Source organism: Schistocerca gregaria, chromosome X, assembly GCF_023897955.1.
Source record: "Schistocerca gregaria isolate iqSchGreg1 chromosome X, iqSchGreg1.2, whole genome shotgun sequence".
Lineage (NCBI taxonomy): Eukaryota > Metazoa > Arthropoda > Insecta > Orthoptera > Acrididae > Schistocerca > Schistocerca gregaria.
Genome location: NC_064931.1, coordinates 445,258,829 through 445,272,810, shown reverse-complemented (window position 1 = coordinate 445,272,810; position 13,982 = coordinate 445,258,829). Strand labels below are relative to the sequence as shown.

Below are 13,982 nucleotides of genomic sequence, written 5' to 3'. Positions count from 1 at the left end.
TTTAGTGATTGTTGTAAACTTATTCTTTCAGAACTTATACTTTGTTTCTTATCTATATCGGTTTTGTTTTCATATTTTAACACACCAATTATTGGTTGCAGATGTCCTCTGTTTTGATTATTGGCTAACGACCATTTCTGTAACGTTGTTCGCAATACTTCCTAAGGATGCACATTTCACACTGTCAGTATATGAGTTTCTCCTCTATATAGATAGCACAAATGTATCTTCGTCAAGTTGTTCACGAGTTTCTTACATGCAGTTGATCGAAATGCACGCTTGATTGTAAAGTTACTCTTGCACTTCCTTTTTTATGATTAATGTTAGCGCCACCTACTGGCCTTCGTTTACCTTTTTGATAACCCAATCTGCACCATAGTTTGGGATTCATTCCCTTCGAATAGACAACGGCACTGTCATATATGCCGACATAAGCTGAGATATCTATTATATGTAGTTTACGTGCTCACTTTCGTGAGCTTTGTGTTAAAGTTTGATTTAAATCTAAGTACGATAGTAATAGAAATTTCTGTATATTGAATACTAAGATGCATACTTAAGTTATTATGTACATTTTGCTATCGTTAATTTTCTAGTACACTTTTTCCATAGCTTCAGTCTGACGACGATATTTATAAACGCTTAATAACAACTGTGCAATCAAGATCATTCTGTATTTCAAATTTATGCCAAATCTTTTTGTTAAAATGATATTATGGGCAAACCAGGTTCCCATGTATAATAATGGCAAGCATGTACATCACGGTAATGGAATATCCAACAACATTTATGCTTTTATCGATAAAAACACATATGACCTGAAGGTTATTTACCCTCATCTGAGTTCATTTATGGTTGTAGGCAACTTTCAGACAGATTTCAAACTTAAGCGTCAGGATGAGAAACAATTACGGGCTTTCGAGAAAAGGATCCTTTAATTTGTTGAGCAGTGTGTATATCAACTTCGCCCACTGGCCAGTAACACTGTTTAATATTCAGGAATATAAATAGGAAAATAGTTTTTGTCAGGATGTGAAATCACTCGTTTGGATTTGAAATTATTTTTCATGTAAGAATGATGAATTTATTAGTGAAAATATGAATTTCACTGAAGCTGAATTTTAATTTAATTCTAGATGAATTCTCGATATGCTGCGCAATTTTCAACGGTCTATGCCTCACATTTTCAACATCAGAACAGAAGAAAGTATTTAGTTGTTTATTGATTGAACTTTCAATTATTATTTCAAGATTGTTGTTCACATGACCACGAAATTTACTGCCGATACTTCGTATCATACATAGTCATCAAAAGAACATGTGATACAAAATAGAAATCTGACAATATTTTTGTCTTTGTTTTCTAGACTATGGTGTCTACTACAGAGTTAATCGACAGATTCGCTTTAGAGCGGGCATACCAAATGGCAAAGAAAATAGAATGCAAATTTTAATAATTTTCTCAATTTTGTCCGGAGATGACGTTGACTTCAATTAAGTATTGGTTTAGTTATGTTCTTACAATAATGTCTCTTGTTGCCCACGTACAGGTTATCGCACTATACTGACTCGAAACCAGAGGGCGACATGTTGTTGCGCTCGAAGTGTGTGGCAATACGGCAGGTAGCTGAGCTGGAGCTTCCTTGTGTGTCAGAAGTTGTTTACTCAGTGGCTAAGCCTTGCCTCCCAGATTGGCGGTGAAACACTCCCCCAGCCGTCGGCGGTTACCAGGTGCACGTCCTGCCCTAACAAGGAGAGCGGCTCTCGTTTATGTGGCGTCAGGGCTTAGTCTACACTGCGGCGCTGGCTTCTGTTGTCTAGCGCTGACATAATACCTGTTTGGTGCCGGTGCCGAGACCGTGCTTCTGCTGGAAGTGAGTCTGTATTATGAAAATGCGGGCCTCCACATCGTTCCATTTATCAAATCAAGAACACTATATACGATGTGATACAGGCATTCAGCACCGCCTTCGTAAGTACAAATTTTTATTCGTGTCATCGTTTAGTCGTATTTTAAATGCCAGTCATAAAACAGTCGAAGACATATCGTAAATAACCCACCAGTCAAAAATCAAAGTTACTTAACATATATATAGCGTCTTTGTTGTTCTGTTTTATTTTTATACTACGTATATTTAATATTTATCTCTGAAACGTTACTTCCATGTACAGAATTACTGCTTGTATAAGAAATGCTCCGACATTATGTTTTTAATAGTACTACAACCCCTCAGGACATGTCTTTGTCGAAATATCACAACAGATATCGAATGGAGAGAAAACTTTCTACCAAGCCAGGAGATATAGTCAGCAACAGTAGTATTTTAAGTGCCAATGATGAATCATCGACGTCATATCGTGTAAGTCCCACCAAATACATATTTAAATTGTTTAAGATTCATTCATTACACTAAGTCTGTGGAACCATTCCTCGCCAAAATTGTAAATGTTCAGTCTGTCGTACCTCTACTAAATGTAACAGGATCATCATTTTTAACTATAAACACGTAAATGAACTGCCAGACGATGTTTATAAGGGGCAATGAAATGAAAACGACGCCAATGGAGAAAAGTAATTACACTTCTCGCTGTTACTAATACTCCTCACAGTTCACTGTTACTTGTTCACTGTTACTTTCAAAAGTAATCGTCATATCTGTTAAAATATTTATCGCACTGAGAGACAAGACGGTCAGTGCCTTTGTGGAAAAATGTTCCTGTTGCCTGTGCAACCATGACTGTCCCAAAGGGTGCATCTCTTCGTCTGAAGAAAATCGACTGCCATGAGTGGCTCCAAAAATATGGAAATCATATGTGGGGAGATCAAGACTGTATGACTGTGCGTAGGCATCTAATGCCACATACTTCCAGAAACCTACCCACAAACTGTAGGATCCCTGATACGCAGAATCAGTGATGTATTTCGTTACAAAGACGGATTAACAAGCTACTAAGCAGGTGGTCATAATGTGTTGCACATCAGTGTACATTTAAGTACGTATACGTTGTGTTCCCGTAAAACTTAATGTAGACATTATCTGTGGAGTAAAATTTTTTACACATCTTTTTGGAGAAGTCGAGTTGAGTATTTCGTTCAGATAGTTAAGCTGGAGTGAAACTATTTATTTTAGACTGTTTATCGCAAATGAAGATTCTGAAAGATAATTTTTTTTAAAATCATTCCTTCATTTTGAATAATTATGACTCAAGTTGTACCTCTCTTGAAATCTGTTAACTTGAAGGACACCCTCTTACAGCAACCACTGATACAAACTGATAAAGTATACAATGTGGTGTTGATAAGTCTCTGATTAAAGGTGTGTGAAATAGCTGACCCCACAGTTTGCTGAAATGGGAAATCATTGTACATTTTAATGTATGTAGTTGTGATGGGAATGCTTTTATACGAGATTCGTGCCCATATGCTGGAAGCTCTCCAGCTGTTAATTCGCTGGTAATGTTTTATCTGATAATTTGTTACAATAAATGTAATAGAAGTCATGTGTGTAAACTGGTGGCTCTGTGCGCGTAAATGGGTGTCGATTTTCCTGGCTAAAAGTTACGGTCACTGTTTTCTGGAATGAAAAAGTAATTCTTAATATTTACCAGAATGAAAAATACTCCTATCATAGCACAAAAAAGGCAAATATTCCAAGTTAGAGATGTGATAGAAGGGAATTAGCTTTTCGATTTACCTAGCAGATTCATAACCATTTAAATCAAAATGTCTTGACGTAGTCGCGCTTTTCCACTTGCCAGTAATATTTCCATGTCATGTAATATAAAGCATCGTGTCATGAAACGTAACATGACGTATAATGTCATATCGTTTAACATGACCTGCCGTCATGTCGTAGATGATGGCATTTGCTATGCCGTACAATATGACACGTGTCGTTAATGTTTAGTGTGCATGTATTCCCACTCCGGAATACTTGCTGTTATAGATGCACCACCACTCTCTGATACTTTCTATTGTAGATGCGTCCCATTCTCTAGAGGCACAAAAATTTGTCTGTTCTTACATCCTTCACCATACGTATAAATGAGGGTGGATGTGGGTAGAAAGAGTCTCCTCGGAGTGAAAATCATCCTCTTCCTCTGGAAACAAATGCTCGTCCAGAAACTTTAATACCCCAGAAAAAAACTCTTAGCTGTTACATGTATGTACTTTAGCCGTGTGAAATTGTGTATTGTCTACTATGGCTATTGACTCTTCTACATTTTGGGCACAGGATCAGAGACTGTAGTCTATTAATTGGAAGATGCAGGTGTGCCAACACTCTCCAGCTAAGAAACCTCATTGCGCTGGGGTGGTACTTTTAACTCACAAGAAAGCGCGAATAAGTCAAGATGTTTTGATTTCAATATATTTCAAGCTACCAAAATACGCCTGAAAGCTAGTTCCCTTCTTTTACATCCCTAACTGTTCCCAGGACATGATCGCCCTTTTTGTGCAATGATATAATCAATTTTCGTTCTGGTTCCCAACTTCTATCGTACCACAGTTTTGACATTAGTCCGCCATAGCTTTGCAACCATTTAGATTTTTGTTGATTCGGGCGACGACAGACATGTTGTAGATTTTTTTCTTGTCTTTCGAACTATGTTGCTTGAGTTGGGAATACCGAGTCTCGATCCTCTACGGTTACCTGCCTAGTATGGTTGAACCTGTCCATTATAGCCTACTGTGTCCTCAGACCTCAGAGCACACAAGCCTAACCACCACGTCAAGGTCACATGCCCATGGGAAGCTTTTCGTTTCATTTTTTTTTAATTTTCCGTATTTATTTTTTATAAGCTTGTCATTTTTTATGTTCCTGATTTGATTCAATTATTTTCGTGTTTAATTCCATTTTTTTGTTTTATAGTTATTATTATATTATTCATAAATGCATGAGGGTATATAGGAAAACATATGAAAATAGGTATAAATACTTTACAAAGTGCACAAAGTAACAGCAAACATAAATACGACACTGAACGAAATATTATATCTTGTTCAAAGTTTATGATAATGTATGTAAATAGTTTATATTACATAGATAAAGTTACGAAACGACCTATTGCATAGGTGAACGTACTTAAAAGATTTACTATATTGCAAGATGAAAGATTTGCGTAATAAATAATCAACTATTGAAAAGCATGTAACTTCTTCCTAACTCTTGTCTTAAGATTCTTGTCATCGTTTGTTTAAAGTATGCAATAATAAACATTGTAAAATAAGAAACCACCTACAGAAAAAAATCACATGAATAATTTAGGTGTGAAATGGTGCAAAAACCAATCCGAATTCTGTATGTGCATGATTGGCTGAAATAAGCAGAACTGCGAAACAATGTACGCATGACAAAACGAGATTAACTTTTCAATCGTGTACGAAAATTGACGAACTTAAGTAGGTTTTGTGTGAAAATATGTTTTATACGAGATAAATAGCAGTTTCTGAAATAAACGCAGTAAAACATTTTATTTTGGTTAGAATTAAGCGTCAGTTTTTCTGACCATTTTTTTATAACAATTATCGGGGTAGTTCATTTTTGTGCGTGGTCTTCGATAAAGCTTTAAATGCACTATCAAGCAGTACATAATTTTGCACAGGACTATCCATAGTTCCGATCACGTACAGAAATTGTTTTGCGCATCTAATGACTTGTCGCTGATTTTAAGCTATTGGTGAACAAAATCTGTTACGTATAAAAAAGCAAACGATAATTATCATAACCAATTCTTTTAATAATATCCAAATTCCACGCTTAAAATGCAAAGCACTTCTACGAAAGACAGTTTCATGTGCAAACGCGTGATTTTTATCACGTAAAATCCGAATTATAAAATATTTCAGAACACATTTATTACAATTGTGGTAAGACTCTACTTTTCATTGTCATCTGCATAACTTTTTCCTAGTTCGTGCGTTTCAAGTAAAAACCCATTTTATGTGCAACTTTAGACTGCTATATCGTGGCAGCGGTTAAAGTCTTCACAAAACTGGACGACCATTAATTACATATATTTGAAGCGATTCACGCAAGTTTTCAACACAGAAATGGCGCGCGTAAAAACCCACAAAAAACGTGCTTTTTGCACGTAAAATCCGAATGAAGATAATTTTCTGAAATCTATTCAATTTAATGATAAGAATACATTTTTTGTTTATCTGATGCACTTTAAACCGTTTCCAAGCACTCACGTAAGAACGAATTTTAAGTGCTACGTTTATCTTGAATTTAAGCCATCGTATCTCGACAACGGGCAAATTTGATAAAAAAATTCTTATTGACATTATCCACTTCTGTACCTTCGTGAGAAGTTTAACCGATTCGTACAAGTGTATAAATGTGGCACGCTTCAAAAATTCCCCCCCCCCCCCCAAAAAAAATTGTTCTTTTCACGTAAAATCGAAATGAATCAAAATTTTTTCAAACGGTTAAAACATATCATAGACTAATTCTATCAGTCTCGCTCTAGTTCGGAGTTTTTAAACAATGACTGTTTTTGCATATAAAGGTCGAACGTTGCATACGCAAATGGTGCCATTAGCTGAACATCAATTTCAGCCCAACTAATGCCTCTTGCAAAAATAATTAATCGATTCGCACGATCTGCCTGGCGCCAGTTCTGATTCGTCTTTGAAACCTTCCTTAATATATTGTGACATAGCTACAATAAGACATGTATTGGAATGGCTATACAAATGGCTTCTCGTCCGGGCTAAATCGAAAACTATTTCTCCCGTGTTCCTAGCTAATATAGGAACCGAGCACGAATAAAACCGCCTCCAAACCGTGATCCTGCGCGAGACTTCATACAATTTGTTACAGTGTTTATGCAATCTAACGGTATCCAAGAAAGGGCAAAAACAACAGCTAGTGAATTCTACGCTAGTCTTCTCGAAGAAAACGATGATAAATTAGCAAACGAGCTAATATTAGGGAAGAAAAATAACCGTTATCATGATGTGAATGCACCTGTCATCAAATATATTTTGGAGATGGAAAATTATACATCATTATAACACGAAACCTATCGTCGAGCGTTGGCTCTTTGCTACCTCCACCTATCCCATTCACATGAAGCTAGAAGCTAGAAACGTTACGGCGTCCAATGATATGTGGCGCATCTGTAGATTGATCTTCTGCAGACTTCCCATATTTGGTTTTCCGGACGTAATCTACTTTATCGGCCAAGTTGGCAAAGCGATTAGAAATTGGCTTGCATTCGAGAAGACGGTCGTGCACGTTCCCGTCCTGTTATCCACATATAATTTTTCCGTTGTTTCCATTAATCGTTGGGGTGCTTCCGTTGAAAATGATTACGTGCGACTTCCTTACACATATGTCTACGTACCGAGGAAGTAGCGTGCGCTAATTAATTTCTATCGTGCCTACCAAATCGCAATAAGACAGAAGAGCTAACGCTACTTCCGCACAGAAGGGGCGAGTGAACAACTTAAAAGTTAGAATATGGCTCATCTATTGAGGAGAGCGGTATTCTCCGTTGCATTTATGCCCTTATGAGCACGCTTTAACTTTCAACAAGTTACCAGCGAAATTCATTCAGTGAATAAAGCGCAAAATACGTTAAGCGACATATATAATAGCTAGAATCAGGGTGATTATGATGAATGTAAACACACTTTTGAAGCACTTGCTTTATTCACGTTAGTTCAGATTTCGAGAGCTGTCTCAACACAATATTCATCGATCCAAATGTAAAATGCGGGATGGAATCTGGTGATGCCAAGAAGCTGGAATCTGTTCGATATTATACCAAGAACAAACTGAGTTTGTCACGTATCTACCAGTGCATGTAGAGCAGTTTGCTGGCAAATTATAAATGTGAATCAAAAGAATAACTTTATAGTGTGCACAGAAGTAAACCGATTACTGATACCGCTGAACGAAACACTCTCAATGTGAACTTTAAAACAGAGACCCATAATGCCTTACTCGGCACACATACACAAGATGCACTTCACCCCCTATACTACCTTTCCAGATTGGCGTTCATCGACAAAAGGCCTCGAAACATCTCTGCATGCTCTCAGTTCAGTAATTCACTACTACACTAGTGAAAAGACCGTCTGCGGCAACCATATTTGCTCGGAGTCATTTACCTTTAAGATTTGAATTATATTAATTGAAAATTATTTACACAAACAATAAAATATTCATTCATTACATTCACTGTTATCGAGAAATTTTCGCCGGTTTTTTTTTTTCTTTTTTTCAGACCATTACCTCACCAGAATCCGTATACACTAGTCAGAAGTCTTACTGTGTTTGTTCCTGCCGTTTCCACACCGTGTTATTCAAATGTTATTTTTAATACTAATTTCCAGCTTATAATTCAATAAAAATAGAATCAAATATTATAAGGATTAATGCAGGACCTTAACTCTTTCCGTGTGAATGACTTTTTTTGGCACTTAATTTTCCAACTCTCTTGTGGGAATATTCTCAGTACATTTCTCCCCTCCATTCCCCCCACTTCCCCCCCCCCCCCCCCTGGCCAATACACATATTCAGAAGACGACAGCGCCACCGACGTGATATCTGCCTTATTATGCTACACTGTCGTGTGTTATCTTATTATATTTCCCAATTCAGAGATTGCAAGCCATGTTTCTTCTCATTGCGGACAGGACGATATATCTTTGTTAACACAGACTGTCCAGCTGTCCAGAGACGTTTAGGACACGTGTCGAAGTCTCTATAGTGGCTGTTCCAACAACACTTTCGGGTTGTTCACACAGTTAGGAGTTCGAAGGTAGTAGGCATGTCGTATTAAATATACGGTGCATTTAATTCTCTAAGTTATGACTGAACGTAATTTTTTTCTAGCCATATGTTAGCACAGAGAACTTTCCTAGGTACAGGACTATGAAATGGTGGGAACGGAGAAATCCACACCAAGGCGAGCGTTATGAAAAAGGACACTACTGGCCTGCACGTCGGCCAGGCGCCTGGCGCAACCCCAGTAACGCCAGCCAGTGGGTGGGCGGACCGAACTGCTCCTCGGCTGAAAGCCTAAACGACCGTCGGCATTCCCGCCCCCACTCATGTTGGTAGCAAGGACCTTTTACTCTCGGAGGAAATATACAGTGTGGAAGGACCCGAGTTTACAAAACTACTGAGAGACGTCCTCTCGATCTCAGTGTCTTGCAGTGTTGAGTACGTTCAGTTCGTGGCAGTGTATAGTAAACTTTATTTCGTGACCAGCAGGCACGAAGTAGTATCCGCCGTTTTGCACTTCATGTGTTGCTTTCTGCCGCCATAGAAGCACAGTTAGGCTTAGTTTTTATCAAGTCATTCGTGGTAGAACGCTTATAGTACACCTGAGCGTGTTTAAGATGCAAGTATTCTGCTTTCACAGCGAGAAACCAGCATCTCGGTTTCATTATTGCTAATTCGGTAGTCTTTGTCTTGGTGCCCCCGTCCGTATGCTCGCAGCTCATTGCTCTTTACAGTAACTTGTTAACAGATTAATGGAGTTTATCATCAAAACCCTCTATTGACTGGAATAGTTATATCTTTGTTCGTATTTTTTGTCTTTCCATGTACTTCCGACTGGGCCCACGGCAAGCCTGCGGATCGCATGTGTAGTCCGAAATTGTGGACTGGCCAGTTACCATCTAGTTGTATCGAGACTTCCTCTCATTTCAATGTGTTTACGACAGTATATCTGCTGAGTCTTTTAGCGTAGTCTCCAATGACCTCTTCGTCTACCTATTAATTTCCCTCAGAGTCGCAAACCCTGTAGTATCAGAAGAAGAACCGGACGCTATCACGGTCCGGAGAGCTGCAGATCATTAGGAGAGGTCATTCTAACCTGATGGTGGGGAAGACGGTGACAGAACTCAATTATTTATTTCATTTCAAACACTCCACCCAAGCCAAAGAAACGATCTTCCTAAACCCTGACTGAAACACACACAAAAACACACACACACAATCACACGTACATTATACATATGTATCGTTAAATGAGTTACAACAGGCGTTCGGTAAGTAACGCAACACATTTCCCTCTTTGCGAATTCCGGATGGAAAACTGCGGAATTATATACTACGTATACGATATTGTAGTGCCTGTGTTATTCTGATTACGATGCAAAGTTCCTTTGGACATGCATGAATGTCCAAGGGAACTTTGCATTATAATCAGAATAAGACACTCAGTGAAATATCGTATTTATCTGCCGATATCCTGCAAGCGCCTTTCAAGTACAACGTCTGACCTGTACAGGTATATACATAATGGATGTACGAGTACAGGTCGTAGACGCATAGTTGACGACATACGGAAGTTTGGGTGTGGCCATGAGTTGTGCACGGATAGACGAACGGTAAGGCGACAGTTGCGAAATCCGGCTTCGAGTCCCGGTCTAGCACAAACTTTCTTTGTCGTCATTCCATTCTACAGCTGATGGTAGTTCTTATTCGCCACTGCGAATTCTTTTGATGTCAACTGCGGAATTTGTTGCTGGACATCGTGGAATATTCCCGCTTCAACCTCTATAGCTTCATGATGTGCCGATATTTTGCAACGCTATACGTAGCCGTCAAAATGGCGTCTCTAACGGGGGTACGTTCCAAGCAGAGTTTTAGACGAAAAACCAGAGCATCGCAGATATTCATTGTTGTTTGCAGAATATCTGTAGAGACTTGGCAGTGAAGAAAAGCACGGCGAGTTGTTGGCCGAGACATCTGTCGTCATCACAACAAGATCGTGCAAACCTGTCCGATCTCCCGCGTGCCGGCCGGCCGTACACGGCTGTGGCCCTGTAATGTTGGAACGTGCGGACACTCTCATTCTAGAAAACGGACGGATCACAAACGCCTCGCTACTCAACTGGACGCGTCTGCTGGTACTGCTGACACTCTCATCCACCTCTTAGGGTGCTCATAGGTATGTTCCCGCTCGGTTCCTTGCAGTCCTAACGGAAGATAGGAAAGAGCAGTGAAAATTGGCAATTTGTGGTAAGGAGTATGTCACCCAACTGCTGAGTTCATCGGTCCCTAGGCTTACACACTAATTAAACTAACTTACACTAAGGAAAACACACACTCCCATGCCCGAGGGAGGACTCGAACCTCCGACGGGGGGGATCCGCACGAACCGTTACTGGACGCCCGTAGATCGCACGGCTACCCCGCGCGGCTAAAGAGCAGTGAAGGACCATGCGGAATGGCTTGCGCGGTACGACGCTGATCGTGTCAATTTGCTGTTGAACATTTCCACAGGCGATGAAACAAGTGTTCATCACACAGACCATAGAGTGTCGCCACTCCACCTCTCCTACGATGAAAAAGTTGAAATTTGCACTCTCAGCCGGTAAAATCATAGCGACGGTCTTCTGGGAGTCTGAATGATTATTCTGTTTGATGTCCTCCCTCATGGTGAAACGATCCACTTTTAAGTGCACTGTGCTACCCTCAGGAAACTGAGGAAACGACTTAACAACGTTTGTTGCACAAAAATGAATACGAAATTCTCCTTCTCCATGCCAACGTAACGCAACGCCTCACCCACGTCTGCGCACCTGAGAGGAGCTCAGTAAACTTCATTGCACTGATCTTACTCATTCACCCTACAGCCCGGATCTCGTATCTTTCGACTTCCATCTGTTTGGCCCAATGAACGATGCACTCCACGGGAGCAGTACGTGGATAATGGGGAAGTTGCTGATGCAGCTGGTCGTTGGCTACGGCGTCGACGAGTAGTACCAGGCGGGCATAGGGGCTCTCCCTGTAAGGTGGCGTAAGGCCGTCGCATCGATCGAAGATTAGGTTGAAAAATAGAAATTTGTAGCTAAAGGAGATAGGAATGATATGGCTTGTTGGAATCCTGAATACAATCAACCTGCTTTCAGAAAAAAATGTGATTCATTACTTACCTAATGCCCCTCGTATGATGACTGCAAGCAATGAAATCAATACGTGATGTGTCATTTACGTGAGAAATCTGTGTAAATCTACTTAAGTAACATAAAGATTAAGTAGATAACTCACCTTCTAATAGACCCAGGTGGGTGGGAAGATGTGCGGAGGCGCTGGCGCCAGGACGGGTACATGGCCCGTGGCAGCTGTGGAGTGCGACGAGTGTCCGCGCGGCTCTGGCAACGAGATGGGCTTCAGCACCAGCAAACCTGCCTGCACTTCACCTGGGCCTGAACAGAAAAAAACTATTCTCAGTCTTTTGCCGATACTGGAAAATTTTTTGTTGTTGTTTGTATTGGCTCGACCCAATTTGTCAACGAAGAACTACAAATACCACCTCTATTTGTATGTAGTAAGGAAAGGAACATGGATATCTAGGGTTTAATACCTTGTAGGTGACGATAGTTTGAGAGATGATGAATTAACTCTGAATACATAAAGATTAGGAAGACAGTAGGCCGTTGTCTTTTAAAAGGAACCAATCCAGCAGCTGTGTTAAGTGATTTACGAAAATCTTGTATAGAATTTAAGTTGTTGTTTGTATTGGCTCGACCCAATTTGTCAACGAAGAACTACAAATACCACCTCTATTTGTATGTAGTAAGGAAAGGAACATGGATATCTAGGGTTTAATACCTTGTAGGTGACGATAGTTTGAGAGATGATGAATTAACTCTGAATACATAAAGATTAGGAAGACAGTAGGCCGTTGTCTTTTAAAAGGAACCAATCCAGCAGCTGTGTTAAGTGATTTACGAAAATCTTGTATAGAATTTAAGTACTGGTTGCTGAACGTGGATTTGTATCCAACTCTTTCAGAATGATATTACAATGCCTTAACCAACGGACCGCCTTGAGATACTCTTTATACCCTGTATGACGTGGATTGATTGTGTGTAACAGAAACCTCCGTGTTCATATACTGTCTGGCCAAAAGTATCTGGACACCAATTAGTGGACATTAATGTATCCACACTTCACCCTTATGACGGCTTGAACTTCGCTGCTACACTTATAGTGACTTGTATGAATGTCTGTGGAAGAATGGAAACTTATTCTTCCTAAAGGACCGAAACCAGACACGATAGTGGTGTTGGATGCCGGGGTTTCATCACATATGTTTTCCATTACGGTCACGTCAGGACTCTGGGAAAACAGTTCCACTTCAATAATGTTATTGCTCACAGACTATTGCCTCATATATGGTGCTTTATGACATGGAGCCATGCTACGGTAATACAATCATCATCTCCGAATACTTCCTCTCCTGTATGAAGTACACAAAAGGCGTCCACAACAAGACCACAAAGAACACCACCATATCATAACAGCACCGCCTCCATAGATTACTGTTGCCAGTGCTCTCGGTGGCAGGTAACGTTTCCTAACCACATGCAAACCAAAACCGTTCCATATGATTGCCACAGGGTACAGCGAGAATCATCACTCCAAATCACTCCCTCTCCAGACATCTACTATCGATTGGCGCCGCTGTGTACATCACCACAAGCCTCCACGCAGAAATCAGTCACCTACGAGGAGCTGCTCGATCATTGTACCGCATTCTCTCTAAGACCCTATACACAGTCATTGTGCTATCAGAGCTCCTGTTAACTATTTGGAACTCGTGACTGATTTCTTCTGCTGATTTCGAAGATCGACGGTCCCTGTCCATCAGTAGATGAGGTCTGTGAGGTCTTGGTTCAGATGTGTTTGTCCTTCCGCGATTCCATTTCAGAATCACGTCGTTAACAGTCGACTTGGCCAACTTCAGAAAGCTTTAAATGTCCCAGATAGGTTTGTTACTCAAGTGACATCCAACGAAATATCCACCTCCGAAATCACTGAGCTCAGCTGACTCACACTTCCTGCTGTTACTGATTCTCTACTGACTGCACAATATCCCCCGCTTCCCTTTATATTGGCGGGTGTGTCTCTAGTGACATCTAGTGCTCAGCTCCTCTTTACATACATTATTGCATGAGGAGAGTTGTATATTGGACAACAGGGAAGTATAAGGGAAAAATCGAAATC

At 40.1% G+C, this 13,982-nt stretch overlaps 1 protein-coding gene across 1 annotated transcript in view; it reads right to left on the bottom strand.

Moving 5' to 3' along the window:
- LOC126298398 (uncharacterized) overlaps nt 1-13,982 on the bottom strand; it is a 257,404-nt gene that overhangs the window by 29,046 nt on the left and 214,376 nt on the right. Inside the window, exon 5 of the mRNA XM_049989711.1 lies at nt 12,021-12,178. Coding sequence (XP_049845668.1) covers nt 12,024-12,178 — 155 coding nt within the window. The 3' untranslated portion in view covers nt 12,021-12,023. The remainder of the gene's footprint in view (nt 1-12,020; nt 12,179-13,982) is intronic.